Here is a 19243-nt window from a genome sequence, read left to right on the forward strand (position 1 = left end):
TGCATTCCTAACAAGTTTCCACAGGATCCTGATGCTGCTGATCTGTAGACAAGACTGAAAACCAGGAGCCATATTTCATTCAGAAGAAAACCCGGAAATAGCAGGTCCAAGAACCACTGGTGGGCAAAGAAATTCGCTCACGTGTAAGTGAAGCAAACGAGTCCTAGCTGTTGAGGATAAAGGTAAAATGTTAACGACTATTTGTAAAGTTTCCAAATGTCACTGAATAGCGTAAAGTGAGTGGGAAGAATGGCATGAGAGTTCCTAAAGTCCCATCTTCCTCAGGAGGAGACTAGAGGGCGATTAGTTTTGACACGAAGCGCGTTGGTTAAACATTTTCATGTAAGTGCTAAAGGAACAGAAAATACAACTTCCAAGCAAGTATAGAAAGTGAAAGAAAACAAAGGGTACTTTATCAATGTAATAGAAGGTAAAAAAAAAAAAAAAAAAAGGAAAAACCAAACCAAACCAAAAACCCACAGCTAGTTAAAGAAGGGAAAAAGACATACCAGGCAGATACTAAGGAAGAGAAAGTCAATGTCACTGACAAAGCCATGCTTACCGTGGGCGATTCTGACACTCCTGTCTTGATTAGACAGAACAGCCAGGATAAAAAGCAGTGATGGAAATGGATAATCTGAACACCATACACTTGATCTAACGCACATATAAAGAACTCTATACCCGACAAAGACAGAATACACATTCTTTTCAAACAAAGAAAGAACATTTATTAAAAAAACAAAACAAAAGGCCAAGCTGCCAAGGAAGTTTCAGATATCTGGTAATCACTATTTCGCAGATAATATTCTCTGACCACAATGCAATAAAATTCGAAAGTTAGTAAGAAATGGATAGGCAAAAAACCCTTCCATACTCTTGGAAAATAAAACCACAGTCTAAATAGCTTATAAGTCAAGGAGAGAAAGAAATCATGGAAATTACCAAATATTCAGAACCGATGACAACTAGAGCCAGGTGTCTACACTAAGTGGATAATCACCTAAACACACATGCTCTTACTGAAAGAAGTACCTGCACTACTAACCAAAAGCATATGCAAGGCTCTTTTGTTAATAATAATAAAAGATCTTGCTTTGGGTCAAATCTACTTGGATTTATGATGCTACACAATATTCAATAGAAATCAGTAAGAACTGTGTCTGAGTGAAGGCGGATGATCAGTAAATGACAGAAATAATTTCAAAAGGCTTCAGTTATGTCAAAAGTCACTTGAAAACAGCATCGATTCTTGAACGTCTCGTTTCTCACGATGGAGAAGAGAAAATAGGACTCTAACACACCTTATTGTGAATGTGAAAATATCAAAAGGAAGCCATGGTGGTAAGGCAGGTGCTGAAGGTACATAGAAAGCAGCTGTTTTAACTCAGGGATGACTGGGCACTTGGCGTTACATGGCAGCAAAGCAGCTGGACAAAGCCAATAAAGAAATCAACAAACTAAGGGGATGTCAGGTATCAAGGTGGGTTTGCGTGATATTACCTTTTACGTTTAAACAGACTTACCTTTGTAATTCAAAACATAACTTGAACTGAATCAGATTAAAGCCACAAAAGCAGTATTTTAAACACGCCTACTGGCCTTTTAACTCAGCACTCAATACACTTCATTGCCTTTTGCTCCTCCGGTTTTTAACAGGTTTGCAATGCTTTGCTGTTCCCCTACGTTTGCTGTAATTTCAAATTATCTCCCCGCACATGGACCAATGATGTTGGTATATTCCCTGTGGACTGTGACCCATTCGACAGACTGCTCATGGGTGTTTGGTAGCAAGGGACAGTTACTGCTCAGGGACTGGGGGGTGGGGGGGGGTGTTCCTCGCTCTTCCTTATGAACACAGCGTGTGGCAGTATTTTAAAAGGGTGCTCTCTACCGAGCTTCCTCTCACACCCGGCGCATATGCAGGGACTGTGAGAGAAAGTCAGTGGGTCACCAGAGACCAAGGTTCTTAACTCTGCCAGTTCCAGAGGTTGGCTACAACCTCACCCAAACTTTTACAGACGTTTCATGCTGGAAGAGATTCACTGGCTGAATCTGCTGGCTTACATTTACCTCCCCCCTTGGCCCAAAGCAAGGACAAAATTCTACAAATACAGGGCTTGGCTTCATATAGAAGGGAAGAGAGGACATTTTGATTGTTATACTTTTAATCCACCTTTTTACAAAGGAGAAAAGAAAACGTTTAGTTGTGGTTACCATTAGCAAAGCACTTTCTTTTCCTTTATCATGAAAGCCATTTGAAGAGGCAAATGCAGACGTGCCCCACCCGGGAACTGCAGGGAGGAAGAGAGGGGGCACCTCTAACCTAGTCAACCACACCCAGCCCAGGGCACCAGGTAAGCAGTAATATACAAGAAATATGTGCTTAGGTGCAACCCAAGTATTATGCGGAGGAGTCAGAAGTTGAGGATACTGACCGGACCAGTAATGGCTGGATTCTGCAGTCTTGGGTCTTCCCACTGAGTAATTTTGCTATCTGAAAATGTAAAAAAAAAAAAAAAAAAAAAAAATCAGCATATTAGTTCAAATCTAGTCTACATCAAAACTGTTTTAAAAAGAACTATTTCTGGATTTTGCAAAAGCTATCCGATCTCTCATACTGGTCTGCCAAATAAATCACTTAGTGTTTCGGGTTAGAAGAGAATCACAGACTATGTGCCCCCCACATCCCCACATACTGTTTAGTTAAAAACACTCGATCAAAAAAAAGGCAAAACTAAAGCAAAACCATTTATTCACACAGTTTTCGGCAAGAAATCTGCCAAAATTTCAATTATAAACCCCTGTTCTTTCAAGGATTTATAATTTGATCTTGATTTTCCTTTAATTGAAAAAGGGGATACAAAGTCTTAGTCCCTCAAATGGCGAACACACACACAATTTTTCTCGTTTCAAATACTTTTTTGCTTATAGTGTTGAAAAACAGCTTTCAAGGAAGAATCCTACAAGGAACACATGAATAATCTGTGACACGTGTCACTCACATGCACACAAAAATCAAGGCATCTAAGGCAGTCCAAAAAAATGGGGATTAGATACAGCAGAGGAAGATTAGAGAGCAAGGTTTCCCTTTTGGCCAAGTTGGCGAGAGGAGTTGTCTTTCTTCTAAATGAGTCAATGTCACCAAGACTGTTCAATGCCGCCTATACAACTACTTCTGTGGTGTAGATGATAATGTGCACTAGCTGCCCTGAATCACTTGGGTTTTGTGACTGGGCATGATTCAAAAGATTTTAGGGATTACTGTGTATGTGTGTGTGTGTGTGGGGGGTGGGGGTGGCGAGGAGGCAGGGATGGACTCGAATGAAAGATACAGAGAGGGCAGACTAGGAGAAAATGGGTTCTCTCTCGAGTTTTAGGGACTCTAAGATGGTAAGAAAAAAAATTATTTATGAATATCGATTCTGCTTATTCTCTATGTTCTGTAAATAGCTAATAACTTGGTTTTAATGACCATACCAGGAAGTCTTCCAAATCTGGTATAATTATTTTAATAAAAGCAGAGGTAGAGTTTTAAAATGAAACTACCAAAGCACATGATTTTAGATTCCCTTCGGCAGAAAATTTCCTTAAAATGTTTCCATGAGTTTAAAGAACTTTGGTGGAAGCAAAAGGCATTTTGGGTCCCTAGCTCCTGAACAGAAGACTTTGGAAAGTCAAAGTTGCCATTGTGATGGAGAACAAGAGAAAAGAAACCCAAATAAACAGAACAGAGTGGAGTAATAGTTCCCTGGACCACAATCCCATCATCGTCATTGAAGTTGAAGCAGAAGTAAATCGATGACTGCCCACACATGGCATCTCCCAAATAGTCCGTCCAGACCTGAACTTCTGGCACCCACCTTTCCCAGCGACGTTGAATCCAACTCTACCAAAAACTGAACTCGTCGTCTTCCAGCACCACAAACCATTCCTGTGATGCTGTATTCCCGAATGCCAGTATCACAGCATTTGCTCCCCAAGCCCGCAGTGGCCCCATGCCCATCCTCCCTTGCCGTTCTCCCCTGGTGCTCCCGAAGCTCCCCCGTCTGAGAAAGCTGCTTTCTGGAGGGGGCCTCCTGTCCGTGGGCTGTTCCCTATGTTCCCTCCCCTGGCTGCGGTCTCACTCATCCCTGTTCAAGACTTCCTCTGTGGTTCTGCCAGATGGATCTTTCTAAAGAACAAATGTGACCATTGCCACACCCCTCCAGAAAATCCCTCAGGACCTCCCCCTCCTGCCTGCAGAAGGGACCCACGTTCCCGTCTCTGGCAGGCACCTATGACCCCCGTGCCATGCTGGGCTCCTGTGCACATGGGCCATTTGCAACCAGAGCGCAGTTCTCTGGCCGTGGCACGGTCTGCACTACTTCATACACGGGCATGTTTCCCCTTCCTGGGGTCGCTCTCCATCTGGCTTTCCTGGATAAATCTTACTCATCATTTGGGATCCACCTGAAAAAGACTCTGGTCCTAAGCGGTCTTGCTGATGCCCCAGAGCCCTGGCGCTCAGCCACCTACCGAGCAGGTGTGGTTTTTGCTTCGGCATCTACAAAACTGGTTAATTCCTCTATATATCACTTTTGAAAATACCTCCTGGGACCCCCTACTAGAACATAAGTCCCTCAAGGACAGGGGCTGGGTGTTAACTCATCTTGGCAGCCCCCTCTGCACCACTGAACACACTTCCTGGAATGTGACAGGAGTCTCCTATTTTTTAAATGACTGAATGAAGCTGATGGTGAAAACAGATTCACTTCTAAAACAGTCTAAGGCTTCAGAAACATACAAGTTTCTATGTGCTTATAATAAAGATGGATTTCACAGCTAAGCATTGTCAATATGTGAATGTGTGGTGGCCATTTGCTCATTTCTTCTAAAACTCTTGAAGCTAAACTTGCTTTTGGTCCTCCAAATTGTAAAGGGACAAGAATGAAGGAGAAGAATGAAAACTCAGTTAATTTCGCTACGATTAATGGGTTTGGTAAAACTGCTGCCAGCAAAGATGAAGCCAGGAATGGACAGCCTCATTGGAATTTTCTTTTCTCTTCTAGCTTTGTCTCTAGACACCTTTGGCCACGGACTTAGCTGTTGGACATGCTTGGTCTTTAGGATCCCCGAGGGAGGGAGAGATTCAGCTCAAGATCTTCCTTAATCTTTTACTCCAGGCTTGAGACAGGAGCTATACATGCCCACACTTCATCTCTTCTGAAATTACCTCTTTAAGGTGGTTGAATATTTTTCATCTTGAAAATGTCTGACTTGTCAGGAGTTTTATGAAGCAGAAAATAAACCGCCTCATCATTTAAAAGATAAGTATACTGCGGTCTTGGGGCGCCTGGGTGGCTTAGTCGGTTAAGTGTCCGACTTTCGCTTAGGTCATGATCTTGCGGTTCATGGGTTCGAGCCCCGCATCGGGCTCTGTGCTGACTGCCAGCTCAGAGCCTGGAGCCTGTTTCAGTCTGTGACTCCCTCTCTCTCTGACCCTCCCCTGCTCATGCTGTCTCTCTCTCTCTCTCCTAGAAATAAATAAAAATATATAAAAAAAAAAAAAAGATAAGTATACTGCGGTCTTTGTCATTCACGTGCGATCACACGTCCTGGTCATCACGGGCACTAAGAGGGCTGTGACTCTCGCACACGCTGCTTGCACAGTATAGTACGATGCTACTCGCACGGATGGCCTGGTTCCTGTCCTGTACACAGGACAGCAAAACGAGGTGCTTCCTTGTTGGAAATCAGGTAGGAGAAAACTGCTTAGAAGGAGAGGCTTGTTTGGAAGGTGATACATTCCTAAACGGCAGCTCGGAGGTGATGAAATGCACTCTGGAGTGTACCTGCTGGCCTGAGCAAGCCGCTTAAAAAGGCAGGTGCTCTGCACTTTTCACGGACTGCATTTTGGTGAAAAAGCAGATGCATTTATTTTAATTGATACGCACCCCTTTAGAGCTAATGACCGAGCAAACCTTGACAAGCTGGGGACAAAAGGCAGAAATGTTGCATCCACGGCAACTGAGGTGATCCTAACTAGATCTACTTCTTACATGGTTTCTGCTTCCCTAATTTCCACTATTATCTGGCTTGGAGAACTTTTCCGTATGGCCGAGCCAAGGCAAATTTTCATCTCCAGGTAAGGCACCATGAGGAGCACCTCTTTTGGTAGCTCAGATCAGTCCTCGGTGCTAGGTCTACATTAATCCCCGGAGCAAAGAGAAGCCTCTTTGCTGTCTGTTCTGGCGAGACGAATGTGGAGTGAGGTTGCTGAGCGCTTGGAGGGGCGGGCGGACCCATTAGGAGGTAGGAACTGCCAAGGCATTTAGCAAAACTACCCTCTCCTGCCTCCCAGCAATGCCTTCACCACAGGCACTCCCTGAATTAACTGCACGTCACCATTTGCCAAGCGTCTACTATACAGTATGGTAGGAAGATGCACACCACTAGAAAAACAGTCTGTGATCTTTATTATTTCTAGCGTCCACGAGGATGGCCCTCTGTGATAACGCGTTCCTTTGGGAAGGGTTTGGGGGCCCTTGCATTAAGAGCGTTCATAAAATTCTTTTCAGGTTGATCTGAACTTCAGATCCCCAGCTAGAATGTGGCTACAAGGTTGTGTGAGATGTTCTGTGTGTAGCAGACAGAGGCTGTGTTACTGGTTAAGACCTTATTTTAAGAAAAAGATCGTTATTACTCGTACCTACCTTTGAAAATGGAAATTGAAATGCATAAAAAACTAAAATAGAGAAATGTTTTTTGGGTTTGGTGGGAAAAAGAGGTTTGCCCCCTTCCTTATTTTAAAAACTCATGTGATTAGTAGAATTACAAAGAGCATATTAGAGAAAAAAGCGAGGGTATACATATTTTAAAGCAGTTATGGTAGCAATTTTATGCTCACTGTAAAATTCTAGAAAGCAGGCAAACCCTGCATACTTTCACTGGTCAAAGACAAAATGAAGCCCATGTACACCTTGAAATACCGGATTTTAACCAAAGGGTTAAAAGGGTAGCCTGCCCCCTAACACATTAAGGACTTCCACTTTTGGAGTAACTGTGAGCCATGGGCTTCTCACTTAACTTATTCAGCTCCTTTGCCTGAAAGGGAAAGTGTCCAGTTCACTCAGTCATTCAGTAACCCCCCCACCCTCACCCCGCCGAAAAGGCACAAGATCGAGGAGTCCTCGTGGCCAGATTTCTCATCAGTGTAGTTTTGATTAGTTAAGAGAATGTGAGGCTGGAGAAACCTGGTGGAGACTTGGCAGTTTATGAACCAAATGAAAATAAAGATCAAAGTATGACCAAGTGCCCACACTTTTACATATAATCGAAAACTTCTTTTAAATGTCTATTTTTCAGAAGCTTTCAGGGATATATAAAAATATGCTCCTGTGGGGAACATATCACCTCAAAACAACAACAAAAAAACCAAAAAACCCACTGGCTAAAAGCAAAACCTTTATTAGTTTAACTTTTAGTTGAAATGAGAAACCACACATTTATTCATAGGGGCTGGAACAAATATACTACAATTTCAAGATACGAACTGTATATATATTAGTGTGTTGGGTGCAAAGAAACATGCTATGAATAGAAAATAAGTCAGAATGGGATTCTTGCCCTAAGACCTTTGAAAGCAGTGTTTAAGAAACTTACATGCTGCTTCAAGCACTGCTCACATGGATTTTGACTCAATCAGGGCTTCTAAGCTTATTTTCTATTGCTGGAGTGTATTTATTAAAAGCGCAGAAATCAAGGGGTTATACGCCCCCCAATTGTTTTTAATTAAAAAAAAAAGGTTAATATGCCACAAGATCAAATCAGGTGAAAGCCTGATGAGCTAGTTTAAAGCAAACTTAGATGAATGCACAGTACCGTACGAGGGCACTGAGTCTCTGGGATCATTCTCTCCACATAACACCTGGCTGCCTAGACAGAGTGAAATGACAAGCCTTTCACTATAATATGTGAATGACTCCCTACCCCACCCCCATCCCTTTACCTGCAATGCCTATGTGTCTATAAGAGTCAACTTACTATGGTCAATATAAAACGTTCGGCCATCCAAGTGAATTCTTTCTTCCCAACCAGGCTGGTATTAGGAGGGGGAGGGAAAGAGAGAGAGACAGAGAGACAGAGAGAGACAGAGAAAGAGAATTCAAACATTAGCTAACAGTTCCAAAAATCAATGGCTAAACTTAAACACTCTAGGACATATTTTTTATTCTTCTCTTATAGGGTGCATTTTTAGGTTATAAATAAGCTACAAGCATCAAGTTAACTCTTAACAACGTTCAGTGACACACTATCATGTGTTCACGAGTCTTAGAAGCCTTCACTCACTGTGTGATGGACCAGAAACAGCGGCTGCTATTTCAAAAGCTTCAAAGGAAACTTCAGCATTCCATGAACAGTTGAGTTTAGGATTGAATAAGCTCGTTTAATTAAATGAATATTTACTGAGGACTGAAGGGAGGAGGGAGGTTAATTTAAAAATGTCAGAGAGATATGCTTTAGCCCGGTCACCAGGCTGAATGCCCTAATACAGAGATTCTCTGCTGTGGGCTTTATTTGGACTCAGGAGCTAAATGGATTTGGGTCTTTTGTCCAAGGTAAGGCTGGTATGCCCTCAGTATTTGGGTTGTGCCTATTTGCTATCTGAAACTCAGGAATCCAACAGATCAGGACAACATGTTGCCTTTCACATCCTGTCTCTGGTACTCTCTGGGCTCTTTCCATCTAAACCCAGGAGCCAAACAGATTCAGAGAGTGAGGGATATTTGTATAAAGCCTGATGAATAAAGATTGATCCCTAACCTTTCTAGATTCAAGTTGTGCCATAAAATACCACACGCCAAACAACAGAAAGGTTCTTGTGTTTGGAAAATCACCATCAAAGAACTCCTAGCACCTCCATTCTAGAAGAGTCTTTCAAGTCTTTCCCTCCCACCCACCCCCCCTTCCCGCCCTTGTAAGGCCCTTTTTGATTTGGGGAGGGCTGAGACGGATGTATGGTGCAAGTTTCTTTCAAAATCCAATAGCCTCAACTCCAACTTGGGCCCCCAAAAAGAATAAACTGATAAAAAGTTAAATTTATAAATAATCCTCAATAAGGGAGAGAAACTCAAACTATATGCAGGCTAAATGACTTACAGAAATGGTCTGTGATTACTTAGGCATTTTTCTCCCATTGTCTTTAATATTTCCACCCCAGTGGCTAAATCAGCAATATGGATGATCTCAGTGGTTGCTAAGTTACGGAATAAATGTGTGCTGCTCAAACTGTCACGTGTAGACAATGCCCCTTACATCTTAGTTACAAGGTCTACTTTCTACTAGCAGCTAACAATTCAGAAACCTCTTTCCCAAGCACTGGGTATGAACTGTATGCACTATTAGAATCAGCCATTCACCCATTCCTGTTAAGAAATTACAGACCAACGGGACCCAAAAAGCCTGGACAAGGAGAAGGCCCATAGGATCCCTCCATCAACACAGGGCAGAGGAATAGATATACATTTTCACACTTGTCCACGCATCTCCAGTGTACTCACAGGAAGAGGGCCAAGGTCATTGGGGTTTAAAGAGGCCTTTGACCGCATATGTACTGGAAATTTCAGGCGTGGATCTTCCTGCAAAAAAAAAAAAAAAAAAAAAAAAAAGGAAAAGGCAGAAGACGTTATGAGTGGTTCTGTGTGTGCACTTACTGGTTTCTCCCCTTCTGGAGTTGTGTGTTCCAGCAAACCAGGCTGTGTGTGCCGGTCTGCACTCCTGCCTACATGGGGGAGGAAAGGATCTCTCTTTGTATAGGGAGGCTGGCTGACCAGCTTGCAAGGAAGATTTTACTCTTCTCCTGGTCCTTGGTGAAAGCAGGATGGTGAGAAAATTTAAATAAAAGGTTAAGCAGCATCCCGGAGATCTTGAGCAGGTGAAGAGGAAAGGCCCCGCAGTGATGTTACCATGGAAACCAGAACAGAGGGCGCCAGTGAAGACAAGGCTCTACTCTGGAGAAGGAATGGGCACAAGGGTTTGCAAATCTCTCTTGGGTCTCAAGCTCTGCGTGAGGGCGGCCAGCCTTTCCGACAGCGCCTGGGATTGCTGGTGCTCGCCCTTCCACTCCCTGATCTAGAGCGGAGCATCTGAATCTGGTCTGATGGTCAAGTCATGTTCTGCCCAGAGGTAGATGGCCACATCACAAAGTTTCGTATCCCTCCTAGAGAACTTTCCCGAGAGTCTGGATCAAGTTCTGCAAATGAGATTTTCATTTATGTCTTACTACTTAGAAGTCTGCCATAGATTCTTCCTAAGGGATATGGCTGATAAGATGCTACAAAGAGCCAATGAAAGAGAACTCTGAGCCCGGACATCTTGGGTCGTGCTTTCTAACTTGCAAAGACCAGGCAGATGGGTCATCCTGCAACTACCCTGTTGGGAGCTGGGCAGTGGACCTCTGCCGCCTCAGGTGAGGAGACTGAGGAAGACAATGAGCGCGTGCTGGAAGGCTCTGACCCAGCATCTGGGAGCTGCCTCTCACTTACACAGACCTGACGGAAATGCAATGGAGCGCTGAGAGTTCATATTTTAAACTCCAAAAATTAGAAAACAAATGATAAAAGTCAGAATAGCACATTGTCAACCAAATAAACCTGAGGTTTAAAAAGAAAACCACTTAATTTCAATTACTTTAGAGCCTTCGTTGCTGTCAAATGACTAAAAGGTTTTCTGCCTCAGCATTTTCCTAAGTCAACAAGGAAATGGAATAATTGATATAAACCTTGGAAAATAAAACTCACTTTGTGACTGCTAATGGGTATGACGATGTTCTGAAAACGATTATGGGGATGGTCGCACGTGTTGGTTCAATGATCTAAAAACCACTCGACTGTATATTTTAAACAGGTGAGCTGTAGGACATGTGAATTATACTTCTTGAAAGCTATTAAAAAAATGTCCCGGGGCGCCTGGGTGGCTTAGTCGGTTAAGCGTCCGACTTTCGCTCAGGTCATGATCTCGTGGTTCGTGGGTTCGAGCCCCGCGTCGGGCTCTGTGCTGACTGCCAGCTCGGAGCCTGGATTCTGTTTCAGTCTGTGACTCCCTCTCTCTCTGACCCTCCCCTGCTCACACTGTCTCTCTCTCTCTCTCCTAGAAAAAAATAAAAATTAAAAAAAAAAAATGTCCCAAGGCAACAATATAAACTGTTAGTACCACTGAATTATAACAAAGTGATAGGTTTTTTAAGTGACAAAATCTATAAAATAAAACTAAACAAAGACAAACTCCAAATCAAAAACTAAAAATCAACCTTTGCTTTCTGTTAACTACAGCACACTACTACGAACTGAAGAAGTCAGTAATGTTAGCAGTTTATGACGGATACGGACCCTGAACCTTATGGATATCCTTTTAAAAAAGGTAATTAGTGGCATGAAACAGGCCCAGGATTCTGTTGTGTCCTGGGACACATACAGGGCAATCCACTAAGATTTTGGATTTATAAGGTCTAAGAAACTGATAATTTGGTAAATATGTATGCTAGGCTGATTGTCGACAGAGGGAAAACTTGGAGCTCGAAGCTCTACAAGAGCTACCCACTCAGCGCTAGCTCACAGCCACAGGGGCCCCTGGGCCCCCGCCAGCCACGGACCATGCCAGCTTCCGGACACTGCGTGGAAGGCCAGCTGTGACTTGGAATCCCACACACCCACAGGCTACTGTGAAAGACAACTAGAAAAAGCTGGTGGTTTAAAGCGCACGCGCACGCGCGCACACACAAACATACACACACACAAACAGGGCTGAAATGATAGGAAAGTGCCAGGTGTTGGGGGTGAGAAGCATGAAGTATGAAACTCAGTTTCACAGGTCTGCTAACGTGGCCTTGCGTGGAAACCTAGACTTGGCACAATGGGAGGGTTAGAGGCCCCCGGGGTCACACCATCACAAGCCACGATGATGGCGGCACTCATCGCCTTCCACTGCACTCTGGGGGCTAAATCTAGGGGGCGCTACTGAGCCCACCCTCCCGGCGCGTCCCCTCAACAACGGAGGCAGGCGCGTGCCCTGAGGTGATGGAGCAGGTGACAGCAGCCAAGGCCTGGCAAGACTGTGACAACTTGAGGGATGACAACAAGCAGGGATACTAATGTTTCAAATGGTAGAAATAAAAGTGAAAATGAATGAACGAAATATGCAAACCCCACCAGGTCATTTCTCCTGGTCCTCAAGCAGTCAGGCATGTTCACTACTTCACAACTGCTTCCCTCAATACAGCTGAAGAGTTTTTAAACAGAAGGCAAAGATCAACATCTTAAAAAAAAAAAAATAAAAGGGGGGGGTGAGGGTTTCCTAGCAGAATTATTTAGACCCATATAAGATCTGGGCACGCAGTCCGGTTTGAAAAACAGCTGTGGTTTTTTCCTTCCTGGACGAGGCCAGCAACCATGACTAAGCTACACTGAGTGTTAGTAGTTGGGACCTGCAACTTCATGAAGGTATATCCTGGCTTGCTCTAAAAAGAAGCCAATGCTTTGTCCTGTGAAAGGCATAAACATACTCTTACATACATGCTTCTGGATGCTTCCTTAGCAGAAAGAACGAGCAATGTGAAGTCCCTCTTGTAATCTCCCCTCGGGCACTTGGTGGCCTCTGGCCTGCGTCCCTGGCCCGGCTGATCCAGGTGGGAACAGACTGCTGCCACTGGATCGGTCTGACTTCATCCCACACAAACCGCCAGCAGGCCGCCTGCATTACTTGTGTGTGCAGAAGGCTGTGTTTTATAAATAGACTTCAGAGGGAATCTTCCCCTATTGATGCCTCTAAGGGAAATGATGGCCCAATGGCCCCCATCTTTTCACGTTGCTGGTTAACGCAGGAACCGAGTGCACAACACACGCTGACGGGGGCCGAAGGGGTATTTTCATTTTTCTCAACCTGTTCTACCAGTTTCTCTTCCTGCTTCCATCATAAGGCTCACATTCTAAAAATAGGTGCGCTGTGCTCTTTAAAAACAAACAGAGCAAACCCCAAGCCAACTCCAAACAGATAGATTCTAAGCTGAAAATTATCTTTCCCCTTCCGTCCGTCTCTTATTGAAAGAAAGCGGCGGTGGAGAGTGGGGCTTCTGTGCAGACCATTCGTACAGGCCTCTGGAGGGGGAGACGCAGCTGGGTGCCGGGGTGTCTGAGTTCAGCGAGGAAGGGGAGTGGCTGGTGGAATTTCCAGCTGTTACCTTCAGGATTTTTGACAGCGACAGGAGTGACAAAATACTGTTTTAATGCATTAAAATTTTAAGTCCGCACCAACAGCCAACAACAAGTCTCTTGGGCCGAAAACGGGCAACTGGGAATTCAAACTGGGTTTTGTTCGGCAACGATGTGGGCAATAAATAAAGCCGAGTGCCGTTTAAGATGAAAGGTGTCCAGCTGCAGGCAGACTGTGGTTGCGGCGTGAGAGACCGTGAAAAGGTTAGGAGACCGGGCTGCTCAGCTCGTTGGAGAGACTCAAATGACTGCTTACGCCGGCAGGCTGCAGCGCTCCACACGCTAATCCATCTACTCCGATGATATTTACCCATTTCTGGCTGAGGGCAGGAAAGCACAGAGGTGCTGGAGGAGTCGATCACTAGCAGGGAAGCGGAAGGTTCTGTGTCCAGAGGGGTAAAGACCTAATAACCAATCTCTGCTGCTCTGTCTTCCAAAGAGCTGCCCATCTTTAATTCTCAATGTGCAGGTTATCTTCAGGCTCAAAAGCAAGTCAAACAAAGCAACGTGCTAGCAGATGCCTCAGAAGTAGTTGGGAGCCTGCTACGCATGTCGCCAGATCCAGATGACAGATCCCCCTGGAAGGCCACTCCTGTACCTCCAAAGAGGAAGAGTTTTTAGAGTGGTTCTCACTAAGGAGGGTTGGGAATGTGTGGGGCATTTCTGGCTACCCTCCCTGGTGGGAGGAGGGGGTGGAAGAATAGTGGCTGCCAGGCTTTTCAGTGGCAGGATCCACGGATGCTTGATGCCCTCCAATAAAAGGCCCAGTCCTGGGGCGCCTGGGTGGCTCAGCTGGTTGAGAGTCTGACTTCCGCTCAGGTCACGATCTCGTGGTTCGTGGGCTTGAGCCCCAGGTCGGGCTCTGTGCTGACGCCTCGGAGCCTGGAGCCTGCTTTGGATTTTGTCTCCCTCTCTCTCTGCCCCTCCCCTACTCACCTCTGTCTCTCTCTCTCTCTTTCTCATAAATAAGAATTAAAAAAGAAAAAAAAAAGAAAAGGCACGGTCCTGCCCCAAGTGCAGAGAAGGTCCTCGTGGAGACAGGCTGCATCACGACCCCCTGGATTTTAGAGGGTGAAGCCTCTTGGGACTAAGTTAACATACCCCACGGGTGGAGTGTGGTTGACAGTCCAGGCCACTTTGGTTCAGGCGTCTCTTAACACTATACTACCATTGTATCGACTGTGCACACGTGGGGTCTTCACTAGAAATGGGGACTTTAATGCGTGCGTTCACTGTTAGCCCAAGCTGACAACTACCCAACTCAACCAGCTTTCACACGACGTCAGTTCCAAGCACGGATGACAGAGGTCAGAGTGAAGCTCTGTAACCTGAGGATGAGAGAGGGACAGGGGCAGGAAGAGAGCAAACCTCCTGCAGCATCGGAAATAGAAACGGGAATACCAAGTTCGGTTTCGTCCTAGGTCCAGACATCACAGGGTAGAAACAAACCACTCCCTTCTAAAAGGACTACATGCTGGGTGAACTAAGACCTGCTAATTCGGCCGAGGAAATGAAGAGGCACGGGGAGACCTACACAAGCACCTCTGATTAATCCCATCGTGCACGTTAACACAACACATGGAGCCTCGCTCCTATGGGATTCAGGGCCACGTGGACGAGCAACACGATGAGAAAAATCAATTCTGACAAGAGGCTCGCGAGGAAGAGCCACCAGATTTACAACCCAACTCCTCACTCAGTGCATCTCTTCCCTCCAGTTAAGGGACAGAAATGTAGCACCGAAGTGCGAAACGCCTATTGGATGTGGACGGCACAAAGCAGAGGGACAGACCAAATGAAGATGATAATGTCCATGAAAATGCAAAAAAGAAAGCGATGAAGAAAAAGGAGTAACATGGTTGAAAAGAGGTTAGAATACCTGATACAGCAAGAGCGTCATGAGCAGTGAAGCCGTAACATCAATTTTCTGGTACTGGGGAGCACGGCCTTTTCCCCAAATACGGCAAATTGTCAGGCTCACTGGGATTTCTCTACGAGAGCTTCGGACAGCGAGTAAGGACACCCCGGAATCCCAGCGAGACCTCATGGGAAAAATGGAACCAAGTAAAAGCAGCAGCCTTACCCACGTCGTAGTCTTTGTGTTATGGTCAATGAAGAAGGGCCGGCCGTTTGGCGCTATCCTCATTTCCCAGCCGGGTGGCAGGAAGCTCTGTGTGACTTTGTGTTGTGGTTTAGGGGAGTTGTAAGGTGATGGCTGTGGGGACTGTGGATTGGAAAGAGTATCTTTCACAGCCCGACGTATGGGTGAGTCCTTGGCACCCTAAGGAATAATAATGAACATTAGAATTCGTACGAGCTAGTCCAGAGGGGTCAGAAGGAAACTGGGTATCAAGGAGCGCCCGTCTTTGGAGAGGTACAAGGGAGAAGCTCCTAAAATCTGTTTCTGTCATTCATTTACTTTAAACCGCTCTAACTTTCAAGTTTTTGTTGTTTTTGTTGATTAAACACACAATGATGTTAAGTACTTATAACTGAGATCCGTGGATAGCTATTCGGTGCACACCCAAAATACTAGTCTCTATTGAACATTACAGATGAAAAGGTTCCAGAGGCTGAAGAAAAACCTGCCCCTGCTCTGAATGAGCTCACAGTCTAATGTGGAATGTGTTGGCAATTTTCAGAGCACAGAAAAACCCGTACCAACGGAGACAGACACCTGGGTTTCCATGGCTGCTACCCATTGACACCCCATTTGGACGAGATCACATCCACTCCCAGTAACCAGCATCATAAACCCAGGGGACGGGCCCACAGCCGTCTCCAAGACATGGTCAAGTTCGGAGCTTGCAACATTTGCTCATCAGCTTCTCTCACTCTGATATTGGTGATGTTAAGGGATGGCCCCGAACCCACGCACACAGGAGAGAGCGCAAGCAGATGCCCAGCGATGATGGTTTACAGACGCAAATGTGCATCGGAAACACGTGTGCCCGTACAACGACAGGCCCTACAGTTGAAAGGAAAAACATGATCAAAGCAACAGCTGTGTTTTCAAATGCAACGTAAGCATTGGTATTTGAAAGAGTTATTATGCAGTCAAGAGTGAAACACAACAAGAATGGAGCAAGTTCGGAAGAGAGGCGCCCACTGCCAGCACGAGGGGCCATGGCGGCAGCCAAGTGAGAATGGGAATCGGGTGGGAGCCCCCGGATGTGGCCCAGGTGAAACACAGAAGCGTGAAGTAAGGCTGCATGAGAACACCCTGCACCACGAACACAACGGCTGATCAGAGAAAGGACAGGGGGCTGCAAAACTCAAATCCAAGGGGAGGCGAGAAGAGAGAATGAGAAGTCCCGGGGAGAGAGCGACCCGGTTAGATGAGGCAGCCTTCTCACCTCCAGTGGGGCAGATAAGGTTACAGTCGGCGAGCTGAGGCTACGGGGCCGGCGGATCTGAGGCTCGATTAGGTGGTTGTTACTGTTTGTGGCGGATCCGGACGCACCGTCTTCTGCGAGCTATTTTGGAGGCAAAAACAAGTTAGCTTCACAGGAGGATCCCCTGTGCATGTGACTGGAAGCACGGACCCAAACAACAACACAGCCAGCAATAATGAGAGGTCTGGCCTCTTCGAGTGTGGAGAAAACACTTACACATAATAATGGGGGCAGGGATGGGGAAACACATTCAAAGGAAATAGAAATGAATCACTAGCCCAGCCTAAAAACCAGCCCTGGAGCATAAAGGGGGCTGGGAGTGAAGTTATACTGTGATAGGCTCTTACTCTGAAAATATCTTTCACGTCACATCTTAAAACTGCATCTAGGGATGGACTGACTTGAGGACCGAATTCCTCCTCAGGCCAATATTACGCTTAGAGTAACGCGTTTTCTTTGGGAGAAAAATTTTCTCAGGCATGAGTTCTTTAGAACAATACATTCACATCGGGAACACTGAGCTCATGTACTCTGGCTTCTACCCTGCGATTTTAAGTTGTAGGACGATCTGCATACCTGCATGATAGGTCGAGTCCAAGTTGTGGTTCGATTGTTATGATTGACATAGTATGTGCGTCCCTTAGCATCCTTTCTTTCTTCCCAGCCTGAAGGTAGGCCCGGCGTGGTATGTGCATAGGCCACTGATGGCTGTTTGTGTAAGAAATCATTATTATTCAATATCTTGCATTTGCTTTCTGGTCAGTTTAATAAAGTAACATACACCCAGAGAATTACTTGTTCTAGACCAAGTAATTTAATTTGACCCAAACATTAGTGTCTGGAAAAAAGGCAACTGATATCCAAAGGCCTCAAATCCACTGTGAAAGGAACCCCACACAGCTCTGAGGTCCAAAATCTTACCTAAATCAGGCACAGAGCCCTGAAGACTTAAACGTAAAGGGTTGTTGCCAACATGATCACAAGAGAAACATACAATCTATTTCAGTTACGAAATTTTATTGTCAAACGTCAGGTTACCGAGAGGGATTGTCCTGAACATTTTTCCTCCCTACAGCTGCCACGGTGATCCTCTCCTAAGTCCTCAACTCTTCATCAGCTTAGAGCCCTTCCTCTATAGCGTTCAGGGGAAAGAATATAATCTCCTCTCTAGGAGGCCTGTATTCGCACCAAGGCATAGAATCGTGAGGACTGATCAGGACAGCAAGTTACCAGGCAATGTGAGGTGAGAATTCTAGAGGATCCCGAGAACCAAGGCAGTGTCTACTCCCGTCCTCCCCTACAGAGGGTCTCTCTTTAAAAGGAGGAAATGGGTGCCTGGGTGGCTTAGTCGGTTAAGTGTCCGATTCCTGGTTTCAGCTTAGGTCATGATCTCACGGTTCATGAGTTCAAGCCCCGGCCGGACTGTGTGCTGACAGAGCCTGTTTGGGATTCTCTCTTTCTCTCTCTCCTCCTCCTCTCTCTGCCCCTCCGCTGCTCATGCTGTCTCTGTCTCTCTCAAAAAAAAAAAGAAAAAAGAAAGAAACTTTAGAAGGGTGCATGAAGGACACATGGCTTCTGGGTTTGGAGACCTGATCAGCACAGAGTGACTGTATTTGGACAGTGCAGGTTAGACTGCAAGAGGATTCCTGAGACACTGTTGCGCGCAGGAAGCCGTCAGGGAAGCACACTCTAGGTGGAGAAGCTTCAGAACAACAAGGATGCCTCAGCGACTCATGGAGGCAAGGAGACGGATGTTTGAGGTAAGGCAGTCCTGCGTACGGAGGCTACAGAGATCTGGAACTGAGAAAGAGGCGCTACCCTGAGGGCAGGGGCTCAGAGACCACAAGCGCAATCACGGCTGCCAAGGCTCCTCGGGGAAGGTACGAGAAACGAGAGGCCAAACATCAGGAATAATCTCTTTCGTGAGGTGACAGAAGGAAGCTGCTTCTTTTTGGGAACTGTCTTCCCTAATTAGGATCCTGTGGCCTGCAGGTGTTTTACCAGGGGGATCCTGGGGTGAGGATCTCAATCTCTTAGCCCCCCTTCTCCGGGTGCGCATCCTGTCATTCACATCCACTACCAGCCCTGGGCCTTGGCAAAGAGGACTGTGAACTGAAATGCACACTCAGTGACACCGCCATGTAATTTGGGGACCTCAGTTAATGAGGCTCAATATTCCACTTCATAAGCTTGACAGCGCATTCCAGAGGAAAACTACCTGAGCCATGAAGCAGCTGCCTCAATGTGGATACCCAAAGCACATTTACCAAGCAAGGCAAGATTACGAATCTTACAAATGTAAGAGGACGTTCTGCTAAGTCTGGAGTAATTATTTTCCTAGGATTCTTCCAGATTAAGTCCTGAAGGCTCTAAAATGGTTAATTCCAAGACAGTGGCCACAAGGGTCCTGGATCTAGGTGTGGGCCACAACAAGAGAGAAAGGGCCATTAGCACACAGGCTCGATCCTTCCATGAGTATTAAAAGACAGATGAATTCACCTACAGCGTCGAGCTCTACCCCCACACCCCTTTCCGAGGCACTGATACAAAAGAGCTATTTCTAGGCTACTTTGTCCCCGGGCACTACCAAAATTGGACTGT

General features: G+C 45.6%; 1 protein-coding gene across 4 annotated transcripts in view; it reads right to left on the reverse strand.

The window, feature by feature from the left end:
• NEDD4L (NEDD4 like E3 ubiquitin protein ligase) overlaps positions 1-19243 on the reverse strand; it is a 338691-nt gene that overhangs the window by 33484 nt on the left and 285964 nt on the right. For all 4 annotated transcript variants that reach the window (XM_039230506.1, XM_039230505.1, XM_039230503.1 and 1 more), the window contains 6 exons: positions 17219-17350; positions 16604-16723; positions 15331-15528; positions 9543-9620; positions 8026-8080; positions 2439-2497 (listed from right to left, as the gene is read on the reverse strand). In XM_039230506.1, coding sequence (XP_039086437.1) covers positions 2439-2497; positions 8026-8080; positions 9543-9620; positions 15331-15528; positions 16604-16723; positions 17219-17350 — 642 coding nt within the window. The remainder of the gene's footprint in view (positions 1-2438; positions 2498-8025; positions 8081-9542; positions 9621-15330; positions 15529-16603; positions 16724-17218; positions 17351-19243) is intronic.

The sequence above is a fragment of the Hyaena hyaena genome, unplaced genomic scaffold (assembly GCF_003009895.1).
Source record: "Hyaena hyaena isolate Hyena2069 unplaced genomic scaffold, ASM300989v1 scaffold_47, whole genome shotgun sequence".
Taxonomy (NCBI): Eukaryota; Metazoa; Chordata; class Mammalia; order Carnivora; family Hyaenidae; genus Hyaena; species Hyaena hyaena.